General features: G+C 39.8%; 2 protein-coding genes across 3 annotated transcripts in view; both read left to right on the top strand.

Moving 5' to 3' along the window:
* Positions 1-1,395: 1,395 nt before the first annotated feature.
* LOC135099689 (uncharacterized) lies at positions 1,396-11,615 on the top strand. Its single transcript, XM_064002104.1, has 5 exons — positions 1,396-1,481; positions 3,172-3,287; positions 7,548-7,667; positions 8,109-8,210; positions 11,348-11,615. Exons 1-5 carry the CDS (start codon positions 1,457-1,459, stop codon positions 11,486-11,488), a joined length of 504 nt encoding a protein of 167 aa, XP_063858174.1. The 5' UTR covers positions 1,396-1,456; the 3' UTR covers positions 11,489-11,615.
* Positions 11,616-13,499: 1,884 nt separating this feature from the next.
* Positions 13,500-23,051, top strand: part of LOC135099688 (pyruvate dehydrogenase (acetyl-transferring) kinase, mitochondrial-like) — a 50,585-nt gene continuing 41,033 nt past the window's right edge. For both annotated transcript variants that reach the window (XM_064002103.1, XM_064002101.1), the window contains exon 1: positions 13,500-13,746. In XM_064002103.1, the coding sequence (XP_063858173.1) occupies positions 13,632-13,746 (115 nt within the window). In that variant the 5' untranslated portion in view covers positions 13,500-13,631. The remainder of the gene's footprint in view (positions 13,747-23,051) is intronic.

Here is a 23,051-nt window from a genome sequence, read left to right as displayed (position 1 = left end):
TTTACATGCAGCTACCTTAACAGGGAGGTAAACTTGAGTGACCAAAAAAATTAAATACATCACAGGAAAACTGTAGGGAAAGAAAATGTATAGTGTGTATTCAAAATGTTTAAGGAAAAAATGCTGGATGTCGTTAGGCAAGTAATTGTCACAAAATGCTATAGATTAGAAGCGGATGAAATATTAACATTGGTACATTGGTAATGAATAGTAAGAGATATAAAAGCAAGAGTTGGTATTTACGTAGCAGAACTGTGTTAATAATAAAATTTCAATACAATGTTTGCAGATGACATTGTGTTTGTAAAGAATAAAAGATATATAGAAAAAAAAGTAAAAGCTGTTATTTGTCAGAAGTTGAAAGTAAAAATTAAAATAAGAAAAATGGGATATTATTGAATCTATAATTATATGTAGAATGAAAGGAAAAAAAAAGCAAAATAGCTTAAATAAATTTGCATGGACAAATAATGGAAGTAGGTGAATTTTAGTGAATTTGAATACATATATTGTTTCAAACCCGTACAACCCTAGAAGTATGTATGAAGAAATATGATAAAGAGTACTACAAGTAAGGAAAGCGGAGAAATGTTTTATACATATAATAATAATAATAATAATAATAATAATAATAATAATAATAATAATAATTGTGACTTAAGAACAGAAATAAACAAATAGGACATGATAGTATATGAATGTTAACACTAGTGACTAATGTATGCATGCGAGATATTGATATGAAATAAGGTAAAAGATTCATGATTTACACAATGGAGATGAGCTAAAGAGGTACTTGTGGTGTGAATAAAAGTGGATGGAAGCTTAGTGTATATATATATATATATATATATATATATATATATATATATATATATATATATATATATATATATATATATATATATATATATATATAAAAGTTTGTCCCTCAATTAATGGTGAAGAGAGTGGTAAAGTAGTAAGATTTCTTATTTCATAGAGATAGTGTGGAAAAAAAGTAAAGCGACGAGGATATAATACTAAGAGGTATATTGTGAGTATTGGGTGAAGATGTGAAACTCGAGAAGTGTTGGAGAGAGAGAGAGAGAGAGAGAGAGAGAGAGAGAGAGAGAGAGAGAGAGAGAGAGAGAGAGAGAGAGAGAAATTTGTTGTGTTCTACGAAAGGAATTATGATCAACTGCATGCTTATGATCAGCCATCACCAACATAACATTATTTTAAGAAAGCGCTCCCAGATGTAGATAGATGATTTTTATACTATCTCAGAGAAGGGATGTTCATCTATTAAGAGAATAAGAATACATATTTTAATTTTTAAAAAAGAAAAAAAATGAAAAAAATAGGTAAAATTAAACTAGACTTCCATCTTTAAAAAATAATAATTGTAAACAAGAGATATATCTTTGTCCTCAAATTGAGATATGCCACTGTTGCCCTCCCTGAGAAAAACAAGATGGCAAATAAGTTCCCTTCCTCAGGTATCGTATTCTGGGTTCCATTGGAGTCTGATAGACGAGTCAGCTTGACGAACTGTACTAATAAGGACATCTTTTCAAGGACTAATTGATATTGCTAGAGTGGAGCTCTGCGTGGGGCAGCATAGAGCCTAATTTTGTGGCCGGTGTCAAGCACCCTCCCAGTACACTGAGGGAAAGGTTCACCAACACCATCAGAACCGTTCCACTAATAGGCACCTGACAGGATAATAATGAGATATAGTTTATCTACTCTAGCTTGTGTAAGCCCAGGGATACTCGGGGCCACCAAATTTAGCAGGACAAAGCCTAAGTTCTACAGCCTTCCTCTCCATTGAGACATGCCAGCCTGTACTGTAGATGTCTTGAAGCGATTCCAGGACGTCCGTCAGCATGAGACTGAAGACACCTGCCTTGCCTTCGTACCAAACCTGGACTCACTTCAACAAGCTGTATTAAAACTAGAGTAGAGGTTACAACTACAGTTTCTGTAGCTGAGATCGTTTAACTAAAATCACAATAAGTCGTCCATTAGTTTTATGGTCTTGCAGACGAACTGATGTTTCGTGCTACACAGCTTCAGCCTGCTAGCTTTCATACGGTTTTTTTTTTTTTTTTTTTTTATGAAACGATGGTAAATTAGAAACCCAGAAGCATATATCAGTTCTCACAGTGATGGATGAAGTAAAGGTAATTTTCTAATTTCTAATACCTTTCCTGGCATTATTACTGATCTATTGTCTTTCATTCCTTTGCATATATCTTTAGATACATTTAAAACAGAAATATAAGGTGGAAGAGAAGTGCCCACATCCTTAAGGGAGGGTCGCCCCCCCTTGGTTAGGCTAGGTTAGATTACCGTCCTTAAGTGGGTGTCCAGTGAAGGTGAAGCCCCCAGTTAATTGAGGTCAGTTGCTGCAGACTTTTATATAAAACATTACCTAACCAAACTGGGGAGGAATCCCCCTCCCTTAAACCTCCTTAAAGTCACTAATCTAATGTAGCATTACCTAACCTAAGCAGGGTCAGTTAGCTCCCCTTGACCTTCCCTTAGGTATGGGGCACTTCTTCCCCACCTTACATTTATGCTTTTAGATATATCTAAAGGTATATATGAAAGAATGGAAGAGAATATACCTGTAATAAGGCTGGGAAAGGAAATTATTGAAATCAACTTTTGATCTTGGTCTCGTTTACAGCCATGACAACTTTACAGATTCTATGATGCAAGACAAAAATATATCAGATCTAAAAAGTAGATGTAGCAAGTGTTGCTAAGCTTGAGATTTTGGGTAACAGCATGCCACTTGCCTGGCATTGGCAGGCAAGTGTTCTGTCAGCAAGTCAAAACCCCTTTTGCAAGTCAAGAAAGTCCAGAACAGGAGTAAATTCATGTGTGGTATCAATGAAATGTTGTATATTAGAATGTATATCAAGGTGTGCTTGTATATATATGACAAATTTACAGTAATGCCACCAACAGAGTTTAGACTTTTTTTTTTTTCTTTTCTTCCTGGTGCTCTCATGACAGCAACAGATCTAAACTGGACATTGACATTTTATATCTGTATATTTTACTATCTTTTGCCAGATTTCCGTGCCTTTGGAATCTTTATGGAAAGCTTTATATATGAGTGCATACTAATTTAGCAATACATGGCATCCTGTGTACAATAATGTTGCTGGGTTGCAGATACTGGTGGGGTGAAGGCTTTCCCCATCCAGGGGCCCTGGAAGGATGAGCGGATGCGCCTTGCTGGTATGACAGACGCTGACCGTGCGTTCCGTAGACAGTGGCTCAAGGATCAGGTGAGGGAGACCATTTTTTTTGTGTGAGACACACATTAATACAAAACATCAAGATGTATTAACTTAAGACTTAACAAGGAAGTGTTTTCTATTTAGTATGTAAGTGTACAACCTTCATCACATGATGTAGTTTTAGTGATGAAAATGTCAATGGATTACTTAGCGATGCTGATTGGGATCAGTGTGTTAGTAATGAGCTATCACAGCATTTAGTTTCTGAGCAGGTAAAGGAGCCAGGGTGAGGGAAAATCTAGCCGTAAGGTAACAAGGTAACAATGCATAGATTGTTAGGGTTGGCAACAGTGCAACCAGCTGACAAGGAAGGAACCCACCAGCTCTTGAGTGAGTTGGTGTTGTGATATGGTAGGGCATCAATAGTCAGAAGGGGAGTGTGTCTGTGGTCCTTCAAGGTGGATAGTCTGAACCCTGCAATGGATAAATAGGAGGTCATCTGGTACTAGTCTTATAGGATAGTGAGTTTGTGTATGTTCACCAGCTGTTCCACGCCCATCAGTGAGTGTTGTTCGTGCTTCTTATCTTTCTCAGCCGTTTTTTGTAATTCTTCACTTTAGAAAACTTAGTAGTACGTGTTAATATCATGAATTGCTGTTTTTACAGTAAAATTTTGATATGACAAACTAATCGTGAAATAGGCAAAATTGTTGTATCTGGAGGTTTGTTGTATCCTACAGGCATTACAGGGAGGCCTTTCATTTAATTCATGTAATTTTATAAGGTAAATCATATAGTAATATAGGTAAAACGTCATGCAACCATCATCATATTCAAGGAGATGAAATAATGGTGAGCAGTTGGGAAAGTCTCTTTGATCATCCTTTATTCAGTGAGTTGTGTGAGTAAATGATATGTATAGTGAGCTTACTCTTACAGGAATCTAGCTTTCCTCCACTAGTTATTATGTAGTGACTGAACAGGCAAGGCTGACCAAGATCCCCTGGGACCTTAGTGATAGTCTTGGCCTGACCGTGAGGGCTCACATTGCCACGAGTGTCTGTCAAGACACTCATGTGAAAGCCTCACATGGCACAGTCAAATTTTCCCATCTCTAGATCAGTTTCTCGGGGTTTTCATGATGCTCCATGGCAGGGCATTACAGTTATTTCTTGTGATTATTTTTATTTATTTTACTTGCTTACTTAGTTGCTTATTATTATTATTAATATTAGTAGTTGTAGTAGTAGTATTTTTATTATTATTATTATTATTATTATTATTATTATTATTATTATTATTATTATTATTATTATTATTATTATTATTTCCTATTATTATTACATATATACATACATACATATACCAAGGCTGTCTACCTCAAAAATGGGGTTAGCCAAGACAAGGCACTCTACTTGCACATTCCCACTCATTCACACCACTCTTGTAGCCACATGTCCCCTGAAGGAAACCAGCATGTAAGTCAACATTTGAAGCCTAAATACATTTCTCTAAAACCAAAAGTCAACTTGTATGCTGAATATAGAATGTGAACTTTTACCAGTGAGGGATAAACAAGTGAAACTGCCTACCTGACACTCATTGTACACCTCTTGCTATAACTCTTGCAGCCCACCACAGTTATTTCCTACAGAAACTCATGTTTGGTAAGTTTATTTAATATAGAGACTGTAATAATTAATGTTAATGACTCGTACAGTAATCACAGCAGTCCTTTGTTGGAATGCTATGTTTTCTGTTATGTAGTTGATTTCAAGAATAAAATATTGAATTGAATTGACAGTAAAGTAAAAATGTACCACTCTGCAAATCTGCCATTCACATCAGTTGATGTGCTTTAACACTCACTGTACACGATTTCTTGTAATGCCCACTGCCAACTGTGTTTATTTCCTACTGGAACTCATGTTTGGTAAATCTGTATACCATAAGGATTATATCACAATGGTTTACACATACTACATTACAGTAGTAGACAATGCAGCCCTGCAAACCCATCACTTAACAACAGCTGATCAGCATGTCAGTGGCACTATTAACACAAAGCAGCCAGTTTGCAAGGAGGAGGCAGTAGACACCTGCCGAAATGATAATTACTCCCAGTGAACTCTACAACACTGGATCAGGGGGTTCTGTGAACTTATCATTAAACCCAGCTGTTACCTCACTGAACGTTTCTTTTTGTGTCTCACAATACAAGAGAGCAGTCATAACTTGTCCTCTAAAGACAACTCTCTTCCTTCACACAAAACTACATGCACCTAATTACACACACACCCTTCACTCAAAAATTCAAAATAATCATGGCGACTCCAACACCAGCCTCGGAGTCCCCATCTGGGGAGGGGACCACAAGTGTCCCCAGATCAGACTGCCCTTCTGGTATTGACCCTAAGTGTCTTGACATCTCCCTCAACTTTCTCTTCATTAACTTCTTCAACATTCACAGTCTTAGATCTAATTTTCAATCTGTAGAACACCACCTCTCCTCTACTAAACCTCATCTTTTCCTCACAGGTGTCTGAGGCAACTGACAGTAGCCCCTTTTCTGTTCCCTCCTACTTTCTCTATCCTCATTTTCAATCCAAAGCTGGATGTTGTGTTTATGTGTGCAGTGACTCGACCTGCTCTTGTGCCCATGCTCTTGAATCTTCTAAGTTTTCCACCATCTGGCTACAACTACAGAGTCACTGTCAGAGTAAATTTATCTGTGCTGTATACCTCTCACCTAATTCCTCTGACTATAAGGTATTCTTTGTCTACTTAACTTCCAAAGTGGAACACATTCTGACTCTTTTCCCTTTTCCGGAGATCTTCATTCTTGGAGACTTCAGTGTTCACCACCAACTTTGGCTTTCCTCTCCCTTCACTGACCATCCTGGTGAACTAGCCTTCAATTTTGCTATCCTCCACGACCTAAAGCAGTTGGTGTAACACCCTACTCATATTCCTGACCATCTTGGAGATACGCCCAGCATTCTTGACATTTTTCCTAACCTCTAATCCTTCTGCTTATGCTGTTACCCTCTCTTCTCCTTCTTGGGCTCCTCTGATCACAATCTCATATCTGTATCTTGTCCTATCGCTCAAATCCCTCCTCAAGATCCCTCTAAGTGGAGGTACCTCTGGCATTTTGCCCCTGCTAGTTGGGTGACCTGAGTTCTGATCTCTCAAAAATTTCTGATTGGAGCAGAGCAAACTTGGTATTGTTCAATGCCTCAAAAACTTATTCTTCAATCTATCAACTTGACACAACCTTCCAGACAATTATCCCCTCTTTTTCAGTGACACTGAAGTGCCCCCCCCCCTTCTACACTGAACATCCTCGGTCTGTCCTTTTCTTATAATCTAAACTGGAAATTTTGCATCTCATCTCTAGCTAAAACAGTTTCTATTGAGTTAGGCATTCTGAGACATCTACGCCAGTTTTTCTCAACCCCCCAGCTGTTAACTGTACAAGGGCCTTATCTGCCCATGTATGGAATATGCTTCACATGTCTAGGGGGTTCCACTCATACCACTCTTTTAGACAGGGTGGAATCAAAAGCTTTTCATCTCATCAACTCCTCTCCTCTAACTGACTGTCTTCAGCCTCTTTCTCATTGCTGCAATGTTGCATCTCTAGCTATCTTCTACCACTATTTTCATGCCAACTACTCTTCTGATCTTGCTGACTGCATGCCTCCTCTCCTCCCATGGCCTTGCTGCACAAGGCTTTCTTCATTCTCTCACCTCTATTCTGTCCACCTCTCTGATGCAAGAGTTAACCAGTATTCTCAATCATTCATCCCTTTCTCTGGTAAACTCTGGAACTCCCTGCCTGCTTCTTTATTTCCACCTTCCTATGACTTGAAGTCCTTCAAGAAGGAGGCCTCAAAACACTTATCTTTCAGTTTTTGACTATTGCTTTGGACCCTGTTTGGGAACCGGCATTTCAGTGGGCATTTTTTTTTTTTTATTGGAGTTGTGTTGCCCTTGTCTGGTGTCCCTCCTGCATAAAAAAAAAAAAAGATGACCCATGGGTTTGTTACACAAGTGCTATCCTGCTACCACTACCAGAAATAGGTAACTGTCATACAGACTGTCTTTTTCAGTCATTACTTTCAGATTTTACAGACTGTCTTTGCCAGTCACTGCTTTCAGATTTTGGATTTTGGCATGTAACGCATTACCCATTGGTCAGCATACATCTCATATAACTTGCTGTTGCCATCCAGTATGACTCATGTGCTGCCTTCCTCATTAGCTTATAACTTCCTCTCACATGACATTCTGGTTCCCCAACAGATCTTGGCCGAGAGTGAACCAGCAGTGGTCCCTGGGTACTATGAGGCACGCTACAACCCCATTCGCCGGTTCTACCGCTGGCCCCTTGACACTCTATTCAAGCCACTGGTGCCCATGCTGGTGAGCTATTTAGAACTTGTACAGTGCAAAATGATGTTATGGATGCCTGATGGGTGAAGGATGAATGGTGGTATGAAGGAGCATATGTTAGTAAAGGCATAGGAGTACAGTTGAGAAAGGAGGTATGAGGACAAACTGGAAGTAAAAAGGAAGAAAGATTTATGAAAACTGGAGATTTGACTGATAAAATAATTAAAAGGTGTTAAATGAATAAGATGATAGGTTAGTAAGTAAGTGTAAGAGAGGAAGAAATAAGGAGATAAACAGAAGAATGAATAGAGAGAAAAGGTACTGATAAGGAGATGGAGAAGGTGCTTTAAATTAACATGTGGTAGGGTTGAACGTATGAGGCAGTAATGGATTACAAGTCAGTAGATGAAAATGGCCTGTTTTTTTGCCATGTACAGCATCATGTAAAACTTTTTCTTGTTCATTCCACAGGGTTATGAGAAAGCAGCTAAATATCGCTGGTATACTGGCAAGATCGGCCTGGTTCTTGGTGGAGTTCTCCTGACTTACTACTACTTTAAGTATAATACAAATGTAAGTACTGGAGCAAAGTGCCTTGTTTCAGTAGTGAATACCGTAAGTCATATCCAAGCCTATCAAGGGATATCATCATCATCATCATCATCATCATCATCATTTCCATCTTGCTTTTGTTTAACATCCTTATGGCTTTTGTCAGCTGGTGAGTCTGTGCCAGTTTTTTGTGGTTACAGGTGATCTTTCTGATTCACTTCCTTCTCATTTCTTCCTTTACATTCTGTGTCCAGGTCATCTTCAATTATCCCATTGGTGTGCTTTCAATTATCTTCAAAGCAAATGCTCTTCTGAGTATATATACTACATCACTTGCTTGATTTTGATGAACATAACTATAGGAGGGTTGTATGCATGTCATTATTCAGTTAGTAAGTCTCATTTAATTTGTGTTGATCATTAGTGGTTGGGTCTGAAAAGGAGGTAAAGTTTACAGGAAATTCCTGCATTCACTGACGAAAGTAGTACGTTTCCGGATTCAAGATAGTTTTGGTTCAGGAAAAATAGTTTTGTGGTGTATATGAAAGTGTGTTCTTGTTATTGCTTTTATTTTTGTCATTCTTATTTGTGTTTTACATATGAACAAAATGCTAATTAAGAATATTGGCATGAAAATAGTTTTTGTTTAAGTAATAAGTGTTTTCCCCCTTTGGGTTCCTGGCATTAAACAAACATATGGATTCCATGTTGAGGATATTATCTGTTTACACTTCCACTGATGGTCACACTACTCAGAATTATCAAGTACAGAGAAGAAAGATGACTCTACAAATAAGCCAACTGGAACAAATGACATGGTATCTGAAGGCTTGGCATCCAGGACCACTTTTGTACATTTCTTCCCCAAACTTCCTTCTCCTTGGCTCCTTTTTTCAGTGATGGAAATCTTACCCAGCCCTTAATGTCTTTCATATAAGGATAAATCTTGTGATCTATCCATACAGCTGAGTTGCAATCAGTCACAGCACAATAGTTGACAGGCATCACTTAAGCAACCTAAAGGTAGCTAAGCTGCCACACATTGTTTACCATACTCATACTCTGGCAGTGCTTCTTGCAGCAACCAGATACTGCTTGCACATATGTAAATACACAGTTTTAGTATGAAAACCATGCCTTGACATGACTTCTGGCTTTGGCTGTTTTTAGTAAATATATTTTGAACACCACAGGTTGTACTCTGTGAACACATTTAATGAAATACTGAGGGTGATGATTTTGATGATTTTTCATGGACAATTGTTGGATGAAGTCAAACTTAAGATTCTTCATACAGTAGTGTGTGCTAAAATACTCTAAGCATGAAAAGATGAATATTTATAAACTCAGATAACTTGCAGGCTCCTATCTGGTCTCATATAAATACCTTGACACTAGGAAACTTTTGAGAAGCATTTCTACATGGGCAGTAAGTTTTCAGCCCTGTAAAGGAAGACTGTGGATATAGGATTGTGTCTGCTGAACATGGTTAGAGGATACTGGGAAGTTGAGCTGACATGGATAAAGGTTGTGTGTTGCCTTGGGGCTGGGAAGTTGGATGAAGGTACAAATCATGTATGCTCCTCCTTGTGAGGGTGGTTAATGCAGGTGATTATGAAATTTTAGATCAGAGAACTAGGCTAATGATAATTGGTCTAGTTAGTGAAAAACTTGCACTAAATGGTGATGTAATCTTTGATGAACCCACATTTTTCAGTAATATTCTCTGCAGTGCAACCTGTTAAAAGGGAACTTAACTTTGATATTATAGTTAGATGAGGATGGAAGTTTGGGGAAGCTCCTTGAGAGAATATAAAAATTTTCCTTGCATATGAGAGGTAGACTATACACTTTATGATATATACACTGTTATGGTTTGTCAAAGAGGGTGGAGTATGGGAAAAATTTAACATAAATGAGATGGATGTAGAAGACTATTGTAAGAGATGATGCTACAGATTCAGAGTTGATGGATGTAGAAGACTATTGTAAGAGATGATGCTACAGATTCAGAGTTGATGGATGTAGAAGACTATTGTAAGAGATGATGCTACAGATTCAGAGTTGAGAAGACAAACTGAAACTGAACACATCAATTGAATGCAGACTGTGTCAGTTTGATAATGTGAAGAGAAAAGGTTAATGTTACTGAGTTATACATGTCTAACATTAATTGTAAAAAAGTTTTATGAGATAATTCCATGAAGGCCTTGGATGAAGTCTTCAGGAAGGACATCAAAAAGAAAGGAATTTGCTTATAACTTCCACTAAGTATGCTGCTTAGTTGTATGCCACCAGGTAATAAAGGCCAATTCATTTGTGAACCTGAAGACTTCTTTTCAAAACATCATGATAATAGTGATATTTATTCTTAACATTTCCTCATCCATATAGTGTGTGCACATGTAACCACAGGGTCACAAGTGTCTGTGGGTCTGGGCTACTTTTTGAAGTCAGAATGTTGGTTGTTAAGAGAAGTTGTTGCCAATTATTTGATCTTTATGACATTACAATTAACATTAACTTGATTTATGCCCCTAATCTCTAAAAAGAAACCCACATATGATAATTATTTACTCTGCAACTTCAATGTAAGCAAAAGTCATTGAGAGACAAATTAAGTAAGAGTGAGATGTGTATGGAAGATTTGTCTGAAAGGAAAGGAAATAGTTGAGTGGATGATGCCAAATTTTTAAAGATTTACTTATTTATTAGTTATCATTATTATTATTATTATTATTATTATTATTATTATTATTATTATTATGATTATGATTATTATTTTTATTACTATTTATTTATTCATTTATTTTTATTTATTTATTTTTATTTTACTTTATTATTATTTATTTTATTTTGTTTATTTATTTTTTTATTTATTTATTTTTTTTTTTTTTCAAGCAAATGTTTAGGACAAAATATCAGAAAAGATAAATAGGAGCTGATGTAGTGAGTGTGCCAAAGGAAGGCATGAGGAGATGAGTACAGTACCAGACATTGATATTTCATACAATACTGTACCTGTATTTTTTTTTCTTGTTTTTACTTATTTATTTATTTATATTTTTATTTGTATATTTGTATATTTATATTTGCTCTTTTCCTCTTGTGCACCTGTACCTGTGCTTCCTCACTGACACAACGTTCACCTCTCCTAGGATTGGACGAGGAAGGGCGGCTGGCGTGTGTTGCACTCCATTGAGAACGTGGTCCCCGGTGACTCCCGCTACCCCATGGTATCCGAAAGGAAGGTGGGAGCAGATTATGCATCCGGGAATTTCAAAAGCAGTCCAATTTAACTCGTCTCCATATTTTTTGTTAGCATAGTGTTTTCTTTCACCATCCTTCCAATTTCAGTTGACATCGCCAGTTTGATGTGGTATTGTACATAGTAGGTGCTGTACTAAGAATAAATATTTAATCGTTCATGGTGTTGTAATTACTACCAGTGTGTGGAAGAGGGTTGGGTTGCGTAACGTTGGGTGGGCTGACATGCATGGCTAGAGTGTGAAACACTCCCGCCTTGCATTAAACAAACTTTATCCGTATGAAGTGCTGTATATTTTATTTTATACGTTTCATTATTTCATTATTCCATTGGTGTTATTTTTTGTAAACAAGCCTGAGTAGCATCTCTAACATTTCCAATGAGTCAATTTCGTTTGGTCACGTTTATGTAGGTTTAAGAGCATTCTCTCTCTCTCTCTCTCTCTCTCTCTCTCTCTCTCTCTCTCTCTCTCTCTCTCTCTCTCTCTCGTAAAGCCTATTGAATTATATTTGTTTTGAGAAAAACAATTATATTTCCCACGTGAGTCATCGATGAAGAGCAACGGCAAGATGGGAGCTGATGCCTCTGTTCACATTCATAATAAATTTAAAAAAAAAAAAAGTATAGAAGAAGTCTGTGCGTTCTCCAAATACGTTTTTTTTTTTTTTAAATCAAGTGGGCCTCATGACGAACTAGGTGTCCGCGGAAAAAAAAACAATCGTGTAGAATTTCACTGCCACTGGAGTTACCGGCAGACCATCTGCTTTGCATGGGAAGGTGGGACAGTCTCTCTCTCTCTCTCTCTCTCTCTCTCTCTCTCTCTCTCTCTCTCTCTCTCTCTCTCATGCACACACAAACACTCAGAACACAATTGTGGACAAGCTTTCTCTGTTCATTAATTTCGCAAGTCGTAATCAAGGTAGCTGCATGTTTTGGATCATTTGAATCACTTGAACTTTACTATTTTAATAATAATAATAATGATAAAAAAGGTAAATAACGAGATGCACTTGGCACTCGACGGGTGTGAGAGTCATTGGTGGGTGGGTGGCCGTGGCGTGGCAAGGAGACATGGAGGGAAAGGTGATGGCATGATGCTGCTTGAAATACCCACAAGACGTCATGACCGTGTTGTCACGTCAATAGGGCGGGGGAAACTCTCTTTCTCTCTCTCTCTGATATACCGAAGTACACACACACACACACACACACACACACACACACACATATATATATATATATATATATATATATATATATATATATATATATATATATATATATATATATATATATATATATATATATATATATATATATATATATATATATATATATATATATATATATATATATATATATATATATATATATATATATTCCCGGCAAGATAAGGTAATCCAGTGATGTGTATACCTTTTTGTCTTGACCTTACCTGACCTCGTCAGCGGACCGAGGCAAGTGGAAAGAGCTTTACCGAGTGTTTCGGCTGCAGCAATACATACCTCTGATTCGCTTTCTTGTCGTAGCTTTTTGCTTAATAGATATGAATTGACTAATTTAGCATAAATATTGTACATAATGGTGAATTTAACAGCGATTAACATGTCAGGATGAAGCGAAGCCCGAGCGCCTCCCAGCCTCGGGGACCCTATTTGGCGGGGATTTTCCACTGCCTGGCCAGGTTCATCTTGAATAGTCTTCTGAAAGAACCTAAACAACAGGTGGTTTTTGCGTATACGAGGTGACCCAAAACTAAATATACATGAGATATATGAAATGATAATAAGTTATACACCAGTATGGTTAATAATGCTATGAAAACTGCTGAATTTAGGAAAATAAATATATCTCACTCCTAAGAAAATAGGCACAGACCTTAAGGCACGGAAATTTATCAAAGTGCCTCCATGAAGAACCATCCCAGCTAATTTTTCACAAGGTAAATACTACAAGTAATTACCGATCGAATAAAACAGTAATTAGAAAATAAAAAAGAGTAGGTGCAAACCTCACATTATTGGAACGGAGGAGGGTGCGCAGGACACGTGCGCCAAACCTCTCCAAGCTCAGAGCAGGAGGCACACAGAGGCGGGGTGGATGTTGCTCCGGCGCGGCTATTCAGTCCATCACCACTACTGGGACAGCAAGCACCACAACCCTCAGCATCCACCATGAGGCTCTACAGGGCTTTATTCCGTCAGGCTCGTGCCCTTATAGAAGAGAGACTTGACTACTACTCTCAATTCAACCCATCGCCTCTCTCCATGCAGCAATTCACGGATTTTGGTGAGTACATTTAATTTTTTTTATTTTAATTTTTTATTTTCTTTGATTTTGTTACTCTGTGTGTGTGTGTGTGTGTGTGTGTGTGTGTGTGTGTGTGTGTGTGTGTGTGTGTGTGTATCGGTCCATTAGGCACGGATCTCTCGGGTGACCGCCACTCCTCCCTCGGGTCTCGGATCTCAGGTCTCACGTAGGCCACACGCCCTCTCGGACACGGAAGACAGGAGAGGAAGTAGAATGTATTCCCAGTGTTCGTCAAGTGATTCTTAAAGGGTGATGTCTTCAAGGACTAATGATTGAGTTTAAAGTCATCTACTGAGTTTTTCCTTCTTAAATTTTGAAAGGTTAGCCAACAGTTGGGGTTATTGTTTTGGAGGACCGTTTGTGGGACGTGTTTGCAGCCTCCGTGTTGCCCTGTGAGGGTTGACAGGGGTCTTTGGGATGAATGAAATGCAACTTTATGGGATGTGCTGGGTTTAATCATTGCAGTAAACAAGATCGTGTGAGAAATCTACAATTCCAGTAGTGTGAATTGTTTTATTGATTATGATCATTTTAATAATTGATTTCTCGCCATTCAAAACGATTGCTAGCCGTTATATTCAGAATTGACAAAGGTATATTGGAAACAAATAGATGATTCCTAAAGTTGATTAATTTAATGGCTGCGTGAAATGCTTATGTTTTGTAGTACTTGCGAACTTTGATACCAAGATGTGATAAAGCGAATGAATAAAATATGGTATGCTGAGATTCGAGTTGGATCAAGTGGTGGTGTGATTCATAGAGAGCGGGATAAGAAAGAATGAGGGGAAGGGGAGTCTGTCATGCACGTAGTCATTGTTATGCAATCCAGGTATTTAATTCTGTGCTTGGAAATCGGGGCATGCATTACCGGACAGAACAAGATAGTTGTTGATTCATCGCGTGTGTGTATCACATGTGATAACAGAACCAAACATTGTATGTAAATTATTTTATCACACATGGTCTCTCTCTCTCTCTCTCTCTCTCTCTCTCTCTCTCTCTCTCTCTCTCTCTCTCTCTCTCTCTCTCTCTCTCAGATACTATGTATGTCCGTTTGTCACTTGGTAAAATAGTTCCACCTCTTAGCATAATACTGTTGTCCTAGAACGATAGAATGAACAGGTGGATTGATACGGAATAGCTAATAGTGTGCCCTTTGCCCTCACCTGCTTATCACAGCTGTCAAGATTGAGTCGTTACTCCTAATTTCATCGCGATAACAAACTTTAAGTTCGCGTGGTTTAGATGACTTAGAAAAAATTCCACCATGATATCTTCGTTGCTAATGTTTTTTGAGATTTGCCCCACTGGTTTTTCGTAATACCACGAATACCATACCGCGTACTGTTTACTGTCATGAAATAAATTCAGTGGTAATGTTAGGGTAGTGATTCTCAAACTGGGCTGCTCCGCAACCTCGAAGGGGAAGCTGGTGCTGCTGAATGACTTGTCACAGCACTCCTTTGGCCCGCCGACATAGTAGCGTGGTATGTGTGGTTTGATGGATAGGAGTGGTGGTGAAGAGCGTGCAGAACTCCAAGAAGTAGAAGTAGAAAGAGGACGTCGTGTACGGTATTTCGAGTTTATATATACGAGTATATATATATATATATATATATATATATATATATATATATATATATATATATATATATATATATATATACACACACACACACACACACAAGACAATATTAACGTTCTGGCAGCATAAGCAGTACAAATAATTAGAAAAAAAAAATTTCCTGCGAAGAATTCCATCTCGTAGAAATGACCCGATGACTAGAAGTTGGCTCATTACCGCAGCAGGGAAGAAAATTGTGGTGCCAGGCAGGAGAGAGAGAGAGAGAGAGAGAGAGAGAGAGAGAGAGAGAGAGAGAGAGAGAGAGAGAGAGAGAGAGAGATTGCATATATTTCAACTTTTCATAGTGTGTGTGTGTGTGTGTGTGTGTGTGTGTGTGTGTGTGTGTGTGTGTGTGTGTGTGTTTATGTGTTAAAGCACAATTACAACAGCATTTAAATCGTGGTTACCTAGTCATGTTACGCGACCTGTAATTTAGCAAGATCTACCAATGCGTTCTCTGAGCCTTACAATTTCCCTGCAAATCGTCCCCAATTCAACCTCCAGTGGACAACGAAAGAATTGTTGCCCGCTTGTCTCCACTTGATAGGAGTAGTATTACGCGCGTTGACTCCTTTCATGAGGTTGCTGGTGATGCAAGAAAGTCTGGGGGCGGGTTATGGCGTACGTGTGTGTGAAAAAGCCATTCAGGCGGCAGCAGCTTCGCCGCGGAAATTTCCTAAGATTCTTAGGTATGCTTGTCTGTTTGTAAGACTGTGCGTCGTGGCTGCCCATGTGTATGCATTATTCACATGGTGCTTGTCTGATTGTGTGTACGTAGTAATGTTTGTGTTGGTTCACTGTTATTATTATTATTATTATTATTATTATTATTATTATTATTATTATTATTATTATTATTATTATTATTATTATTATTATTATTATTTTACTACTACTACTACTACTACTACTACTACTACTATTGCTGCTGCTGCTGCTGCTACTGCTACTGCTACTACCACCACCACCACCACCACCACCACTGCTACCTATTATTATTATTATTATTATTATTATTAGTAGTAGTAGTAGTAGTAGTAGTAGTAGTGTTCACAGGTAGTTAAGTATTGAATGTGAATGACCTTTAATCAGGAGTAGTGGTAATGTACTTAACACTAATTTCCAACAATTCAGTTAGTTGCAAGACAAGCTAAAGTTTAAATAGACTTCGCGGTTAAAAATAAATTTGTTTCCCTGGTTACAATTATCTTGGTCATGATAGGAGAAATGGATGAGGTTTGCAGGAATGAAGCTAAATAAAGACATGGCTCCTTACGGTCTCGCTTGCTGCTGTAGTGTGTGTGTAAATTGGGGGATGGGTCGGTGGGAGCACTATTTGCCCTTGACGGGAGGCAGGGGAGGCGAGGCAAGGCGAGACGGGGCGGGGCTGGACGGGTGGCTGTGATTGGATGATCTGAAGGGTGGGTCTGGTGTGCGGGTCTGGGATTGGTGGATATTGGTGTTTTGATCGCGGAGCCAAATGCTTTGTTTTTGCTGCTTTTAAACATGTTTACGCTAATGTGGGAAAATATAATAGCTATTTATAGGAACGATATACTCTGTGTCTCCAAGCATAAGTAGTTAGAAGCAAAGTGTACGTGTTGATTTGAGCGAAGATATGTAACACCACCTTGCATTCCACCTGACGTTCCTCACCCTTGCTTGTAACCCTTCATCTTGCGTCACCTTGTTCACCCAATCACGCGCCGCTGTTCTTTACTTTCCAAAACAAACTCGCACACTTCCACCCACACTCGTGATTCCACATTCGTATCTTAGGAAATGGGTGGTTACAGCGAGGGCACAAAAAAAAACACACTCACACTGATGTAGCCATGCGCGCGCGCACACGAAGAGAGACATAAACACATTCATCTATTCGTATCTTAGTATATGAATGTATGAGAGGTTTAATAAGGGCATAAAGAATGCACGCGGGCCCACAGTTGTTCCCATACACACGGGCTCACGCGGACATATGTACAGACACTCTCGTGGGGCCTACGTGCGGTTGGTCACGTGGATGGGAACGCGGCCGGACGCGCTCTTGTTTACTAGCTCCACGCGCACCCCGGGGTTGCCTCAGGCTGCTGCTGGCGCCTCGTCTGTCATTTGATTCTCTTATTTAGGAACACGTTAAGGTGTCCATCCCTGATGTATTATTATTTTAGAGGGATATTTGTGCTCCTCCTCCTCCCCTTTACCTTCTATCTTCTCGTTTGTATGTAGGGAAGTGGGGAGGAAGATAGAAAGGGTGGAGCATCATGAGGGCATAGAGGACACACACACACACACACACACACACACACCCTCTCTCAAATTGAATCAGATATGTAGTTGTTAGTATAGGATGGAAGCTTCAAGGAATAGGGAGGACAGGTAGACAAGTTTATTACCACGTGTATGCCGATGAGGGCATCGCTTGGTCATGGGCGGCCGTCTTTTGTTGAGAGTTGCCATATTCTCTCTCTCTCTCTCTCTCTCTCTCTCTCTCTCTCTCTCTCTCTCTCTCTCTCTCTCTCTCTCTCTCTCTCTCTCTCTCATTAATTTAGGCCTGGTTGTCTTGAAGACACGCCAGGGCATGTCTTCTGCCACTAATGATGACCGGCTGTTGTGTTTGTGTGCTCTTAAAGGAGATGGATGAACCAACCACACACACACACACACACACACACACACACACACACACACACTAAGACAACGAGAACAAAAGTGCAAGTACTGCACATGGAAAGTTTTGGTATCCAAAAGGGAGGAATGGAATAGGTGTGTGGGAGCTGCTGCTGGCAGGGAATAGGAACTTTCCACGATACAGCGCTATGCGTAGGTATGCCTTCACACCCAGTGGAGGAGAGGCGAGTGGTGTTCGTCTTTACGCACATTCCTGTTCAGTTTTAGTAACCTCTACAAAAATCTGAATTAAGGTATGATGACAATTTAAGCGTTTACAGGTCAAGGGTGACAACTAGAAATGTTTTGCTATATCAGTTAAAGATGAATAATATACTGAAGTGTTCTGGTTTCTGTTTCTAAGTAATAATTTAGAATATGATGACAGCTCAAACGTATACAGGTCAAGGGTAAAACGTGGAATGTTTTGCCTTATGGTTTTCAGGTAAATATTGTTTTGCCTGAGGTGTCCTGGTTTAATTTCCACTGTGTGCGGGTGCTCTCCTCGCCCACCGACTTGGCAGGCTTTCCGCGAGGGTGGAGGCTCCTGGGAATACCGGTATTTGAATGCAGCTGTTGTATATTTTGATTCCTCTTGGTGGCCGCAGATTTAAACCATGAATGAAAAGCAGAGTATATGAACCTGCCCTTTAATCAATCAAGGTTCAAGGCTAAATACTCCAGTACTATAAATGTAATAATTTTGTTAACATTTGGCGCTCGTATTCTTAAAAAAAAAAAAAAAAAAACGCATCATGACTTCTTTAATGGCCACTGAAATAGCTTACTTCTCGCGATTTACTTTTCACGTATAGTTTAAAATTGTTGCTAAACTATTATAAAAACATAAAAAACACGACTATATACCCCCAAACCATTAATAGAACCATAAAAAACATCACTGTAAACCCTAGCAACATCCACTACATCCATTTGAAAGTGACTCCAAAACATGTTGAGGAATATGGAGTGTGACATCGAGACTCGCTATTGTGTCGCTGGTACACACCATGCAGGGGAGTAAAGTGTCCTGTTACTGGATCTTGGTGCGCTGGAACGAGAGCCACATTCAAGAACCCTCCCGGAAGCAGCCATCGACCAGGCCGTCATCGCAGGGACATGGGGGGAGCTCGGGGGTGGGGTGGCGGGGCGCGAGGAGCAGAACCAGTGTGGACCGGTGAGATTCAAGCCTCGCGCGTGACACAGCTGGTGGACGGAGGCTGAATGGCTGACGGAACGGTTGAAAAAATAGAAATAAATAAATGAAAAAAATTCTCTCTCTCTCTCTCTCTCTCTCTCTCTCTCTCTCTCTCTCTCTCTCTCTCTCTCTCTCTCTCTCTCTCTCTCTCTCTCTCTCGTTTGTCTTGTAATTAATATTCCTCTCCGTATTCGTGGTTGTTGTCACCTTTCCTTGTTTACTAACGGTATATTTTCGGTCCTTGTGTTTCACCCTGATAAGATTGTGGTGATGTGGGTGATTAATGATAGTGATGGTGGCGGTCATTGGCTGGATCTCTCTCTCTCTCTCTCTCTCTCTCTCTCTCTCTCTCTCTCTCTCTCTCTCTCTCTCTCTCTCTCTCTCTCTCTCTCTCTCTCTCTCTCTCCGTTATTTGTGGCATGTTTCTCTCATGACTCGTTTTTCCTTCCCGTCATGCATCTGCAGTTTTCTTACTTGCATACATCTTTTCTTGCATAATTTTTTCTTGCCTCACCGGAACTTGATGGGAGTGATTCATGTTTATACATACATGTGTGTGTTGACGACTTAATTGCTAACACTAATACTCTTGTTATTACTTCCTCCCCGCATTACTGCTACTATTACTGCTCGTCTTACTAATCCTCCCCACCACCACTACTGCATACCAATATATTCTACCACTATAACCACCTCCACGATGACCATCACTGTTACTACTACTATTTTTATTACTATCAACAACACCAGCGAGAGAGAGAGAGAGAGAGAGAGAGAGAGAGAGAGAGAGAGAGAGAGAGAGAGAGAGAGAGAGAGAGAGAGAGAGAGAGAGACTTGGCATGGTTTGGCTTGCTATTAATTGTACTGTGTTTACTATTTACAACAGCATCAATAGTGAATCATAATGATAATACCTGCGTTGACCATAGTAACACGTGCACTGCCTGAAACTCCTGCGCCTGTCATTGTTTACACCACATAGCAGCGCTCCTCTCGCTCCACGTGTGCCTGTCAAACGTAATTAACCCATCACCACTGCCATCCCCATGAAACGAACGGGTATTTTCCACTGTGACGCGCTTGTGTGTGTGTGTGTGTGTGTGTGTGTGTGTGTGTGTGTGTGTGTGTGTGTGTGTGTGTGTTTGTGTCGGCAACAAACAAATTACGTAACCGAAGAGGCGATTGATAAGGAACACTAGGACACGCAGAGCAAATTCCAAGGCTACTCGTTCTGTGGCGGATATTACTGGTTATTTCGGTATGTTGAGAGAGAGAGAGAGAGAGAGAGAGAGAGAGAGAGAGAGAGAGAGAGAGAGAGAGAGAGAGAGAGAGAGAGTGTAGCCAGCCAGTCACTTTGCTGCTCTTCTATTTCGGCGAGGACGAAGGGTGCGTCTCGTGAAGGCATGTCACACTGGCAGTCCTCCAGCGGTCACGGGGTTGGCACTCGGGACCAGACGAGTGCCCTGGCATCGGTAGAGGCGGCGGCGGTGATGGTAGTGGCGGCGTGTTAGTGGAGGGGTGGGTGGAGGAGGAGGGGTTTTTTTTTACGGGTTAGATGGTGTAGGAAGAGGTGACTGATGAAGGGGAAGGGGAGGAAGAGGAAGGGTATTCATCGTGTATGTTGGTTTGATGGGTCGTGTTCTGGCTGACAGGAAGGAATTAAAGGAAGGCAGATAAGTGGTATACATCCTTTGCTTTGGGCGATGACCTTTATTCTGGCATGCATGAAAGGGATAAAAGAGGGAAGGAAAGGTTCATCATATGCGTTGGTTTGATGGCTCGTGTTCTGGTAAGCAACAATGAGAGGAAGTTAAGGCAAGGGAGTATACACCATTTGCTTTGGTTGATGGTTCTTGTCCTGGCAGGCAAGAGAGGAAACAAAGGGAAGGGAAGGTTGTTCATACTGCGTGTGGGTGTATGATTCGTGTTCTGGCAGGCAGGAAGAGGACAAAAAGGGAAGATACCAGAACAGAATTATGGTATTTATGTAACGAATTGAATTTTACATTGAATGTCGCTGCTCTTCGTTCTTGTTCTCTTGCCATATGTTCTATTATGAGCTTAATTCTTGAGGAGGGTGGTGGTCTTGGCAAACGTTCACTTATGATTGTAATGCGTTATCAGAGTGGTGTAATCACTTAGGATTCCCCCTTGAACGATAACCTTAACAATAACAACTGTAAAAACAAAAAAGTAATTTATTATTGTTGAGGCGTTCACAACCTAGAATAAATGGAAACTTAAGAAATGGATACATGGTATTAAATTAATAGTGTAATATTTGTAACTCGAGGGAAAAAGAAATCCCAGAAAAAGATGCAGGAATATCCCAGGAAGTTCCCAACACAGTTTCCTACTTCAAATCATCTTCCCTCACTGAGAGAGAGAGAGAGAGAGAGTGAGAGAGAGAGAGAGAGAGAGAGAGAGAGAGAGAGAGAGAGAGAGAGAGAGAGAGAGAGAGAGAGAGAGCACGGAAAACAGTAACGGGTAAACACGACCCATATCCTAGAATAGCGAGGATTGTAGGGCATTATGAATAAGAGAGAGAGAGAGAGAGAGAGAGAGAGAGAGAGAGAGAGAGAGAGAGAGAGAGAGAGAGAGAGAGAGAGACTTGCTGTGTTGTTCTGTGTAGGGCAGGAAGTAGCGTCTGGAAATTTCCTCTCCAAACCCGTGATGAAATGTAGGGCTGTTGGGTGGTGAGGAGCGAGCCAGGTGCGTCCACAGTGCGACGTGTAGGCGTCCGGGGGTGGTAGAAGTCTGACACGTCCCTGCCGGCAGAGCTATAGGTACGTGTAGGTATGCCGAGTGACGGATGGCTGACATTTCGATCAGAGAACCACGTGTCTTGTAGCTTTGCTGTATCAGGTCACGTGTGGAGATGATAGAAAAAGCTATGCCGTGGCTCTTAAACACTTACTGGTTCTTGTTAGGCAGTTTTTTTTTTATTTTTTTTTTTAAGGTCTCATGGTTAGTCGAGTTTTCATGAATATGTTGTAGTGTATTTCAAGACCGTAGGGATGATGCATTGGGTTGTAAGTGTTTATTATTATTATTATTATTATTATTATTATTATTATTATTATTATTATTATTATTATTTTTTTTTTTTTTTTTACATATTACAGTTGATTCTCATGGGTCTATTAATTATTTTCATATAGTACGTAAAATTTGTGGGGTTCTGGGCATCTTAGACTTCCAAAGGCCACAGAGACGGTTTGTCGAGTTGTTCTGTGTGTTCCGTACAAATTTCAAATGCTACATGTGATTTGTCAGGTTCTCGTGTTGTTTTTCTCTCATTTATGCAGAATCTTCATTAAACTCACTTATGCAGAATCTTCATGAAACCATCTCCAGAATCTTGAAAAAAAAAAAACTTCCATTAAACTTTCATTAAAATACATTGAGAGCTGAGGTAAGGCGCTTGTCAATACGAGTAAAGTGTACTGAAAGTTGAGATTGAGATTACAGTCCACGGTTTCTGGGGAATGTACGCTTGATAAGTGACAAAGTGTATGGCCCATAATAACAGGTAGTACAGTGCAAATGAGAGGCCCTTAGCGACAGACTGCCACGTGTTGATTGATAGGTTCTCAGAGTTGATTAGCCAGGTGACTATATGGCCCATAATAACTGGCAGTAGGGTGTATACGAGGGTGTATGGGATATTTAAAGGCTCTTGGGTGTATACCACCACCTGCTGGCCTTTCGTCACGTCAGGAGATAGGCGGGAGTGTGGGCTGGGTATCTGGCCCAGGGTAGGATGTAGGTGTACTATTTTCATGCTTC

Source organism: Scylla paramamosain, chromosome 4 (genome assembly GCF_035594125.1).
Source record: "Scylla paramamosain isolate STU-SP2022 chromosome 4, ASM3559412v1, whole genome shotgun sequence".
NCBI lineage: Eukaryota > Metazoa > Arthropoda > Malacostraca > Decapoda > Portunidae > Scylla > Scylla paramamosain.
The sequence above is the reverse complement of the archived record's forward strand: the minus strand, read 5'-3'. Positions and strand labels throughout refer to the sequence as shown.

What these genes read in the sequence shown, in the direction of transcription:
- LOC135099689 (XM_064002104.1), top strand. Translation starts at nt 1,457, where the DNA reads ATGGCAAATAAGTTCCCTTCCTCAG. An exon ending in AAATAAGTTCCCTTCCTCAG is followed by an intron (nt 1,482 to 3,171) that starts GTATCGTATTCT and finishes GCTGGGTTGCAG; the next exon opens with ATACTGGTGGGGTGAAGGCT. An exon ending in AGCCACTGGTGCCCATGCTG is followed by an intron (nt 7,668 to 8,108) that starts GTGAGCTATTTA and finishes TTCATTCCACAG; the next exon opens with GGTTATGAGAAAGCAGCTAA.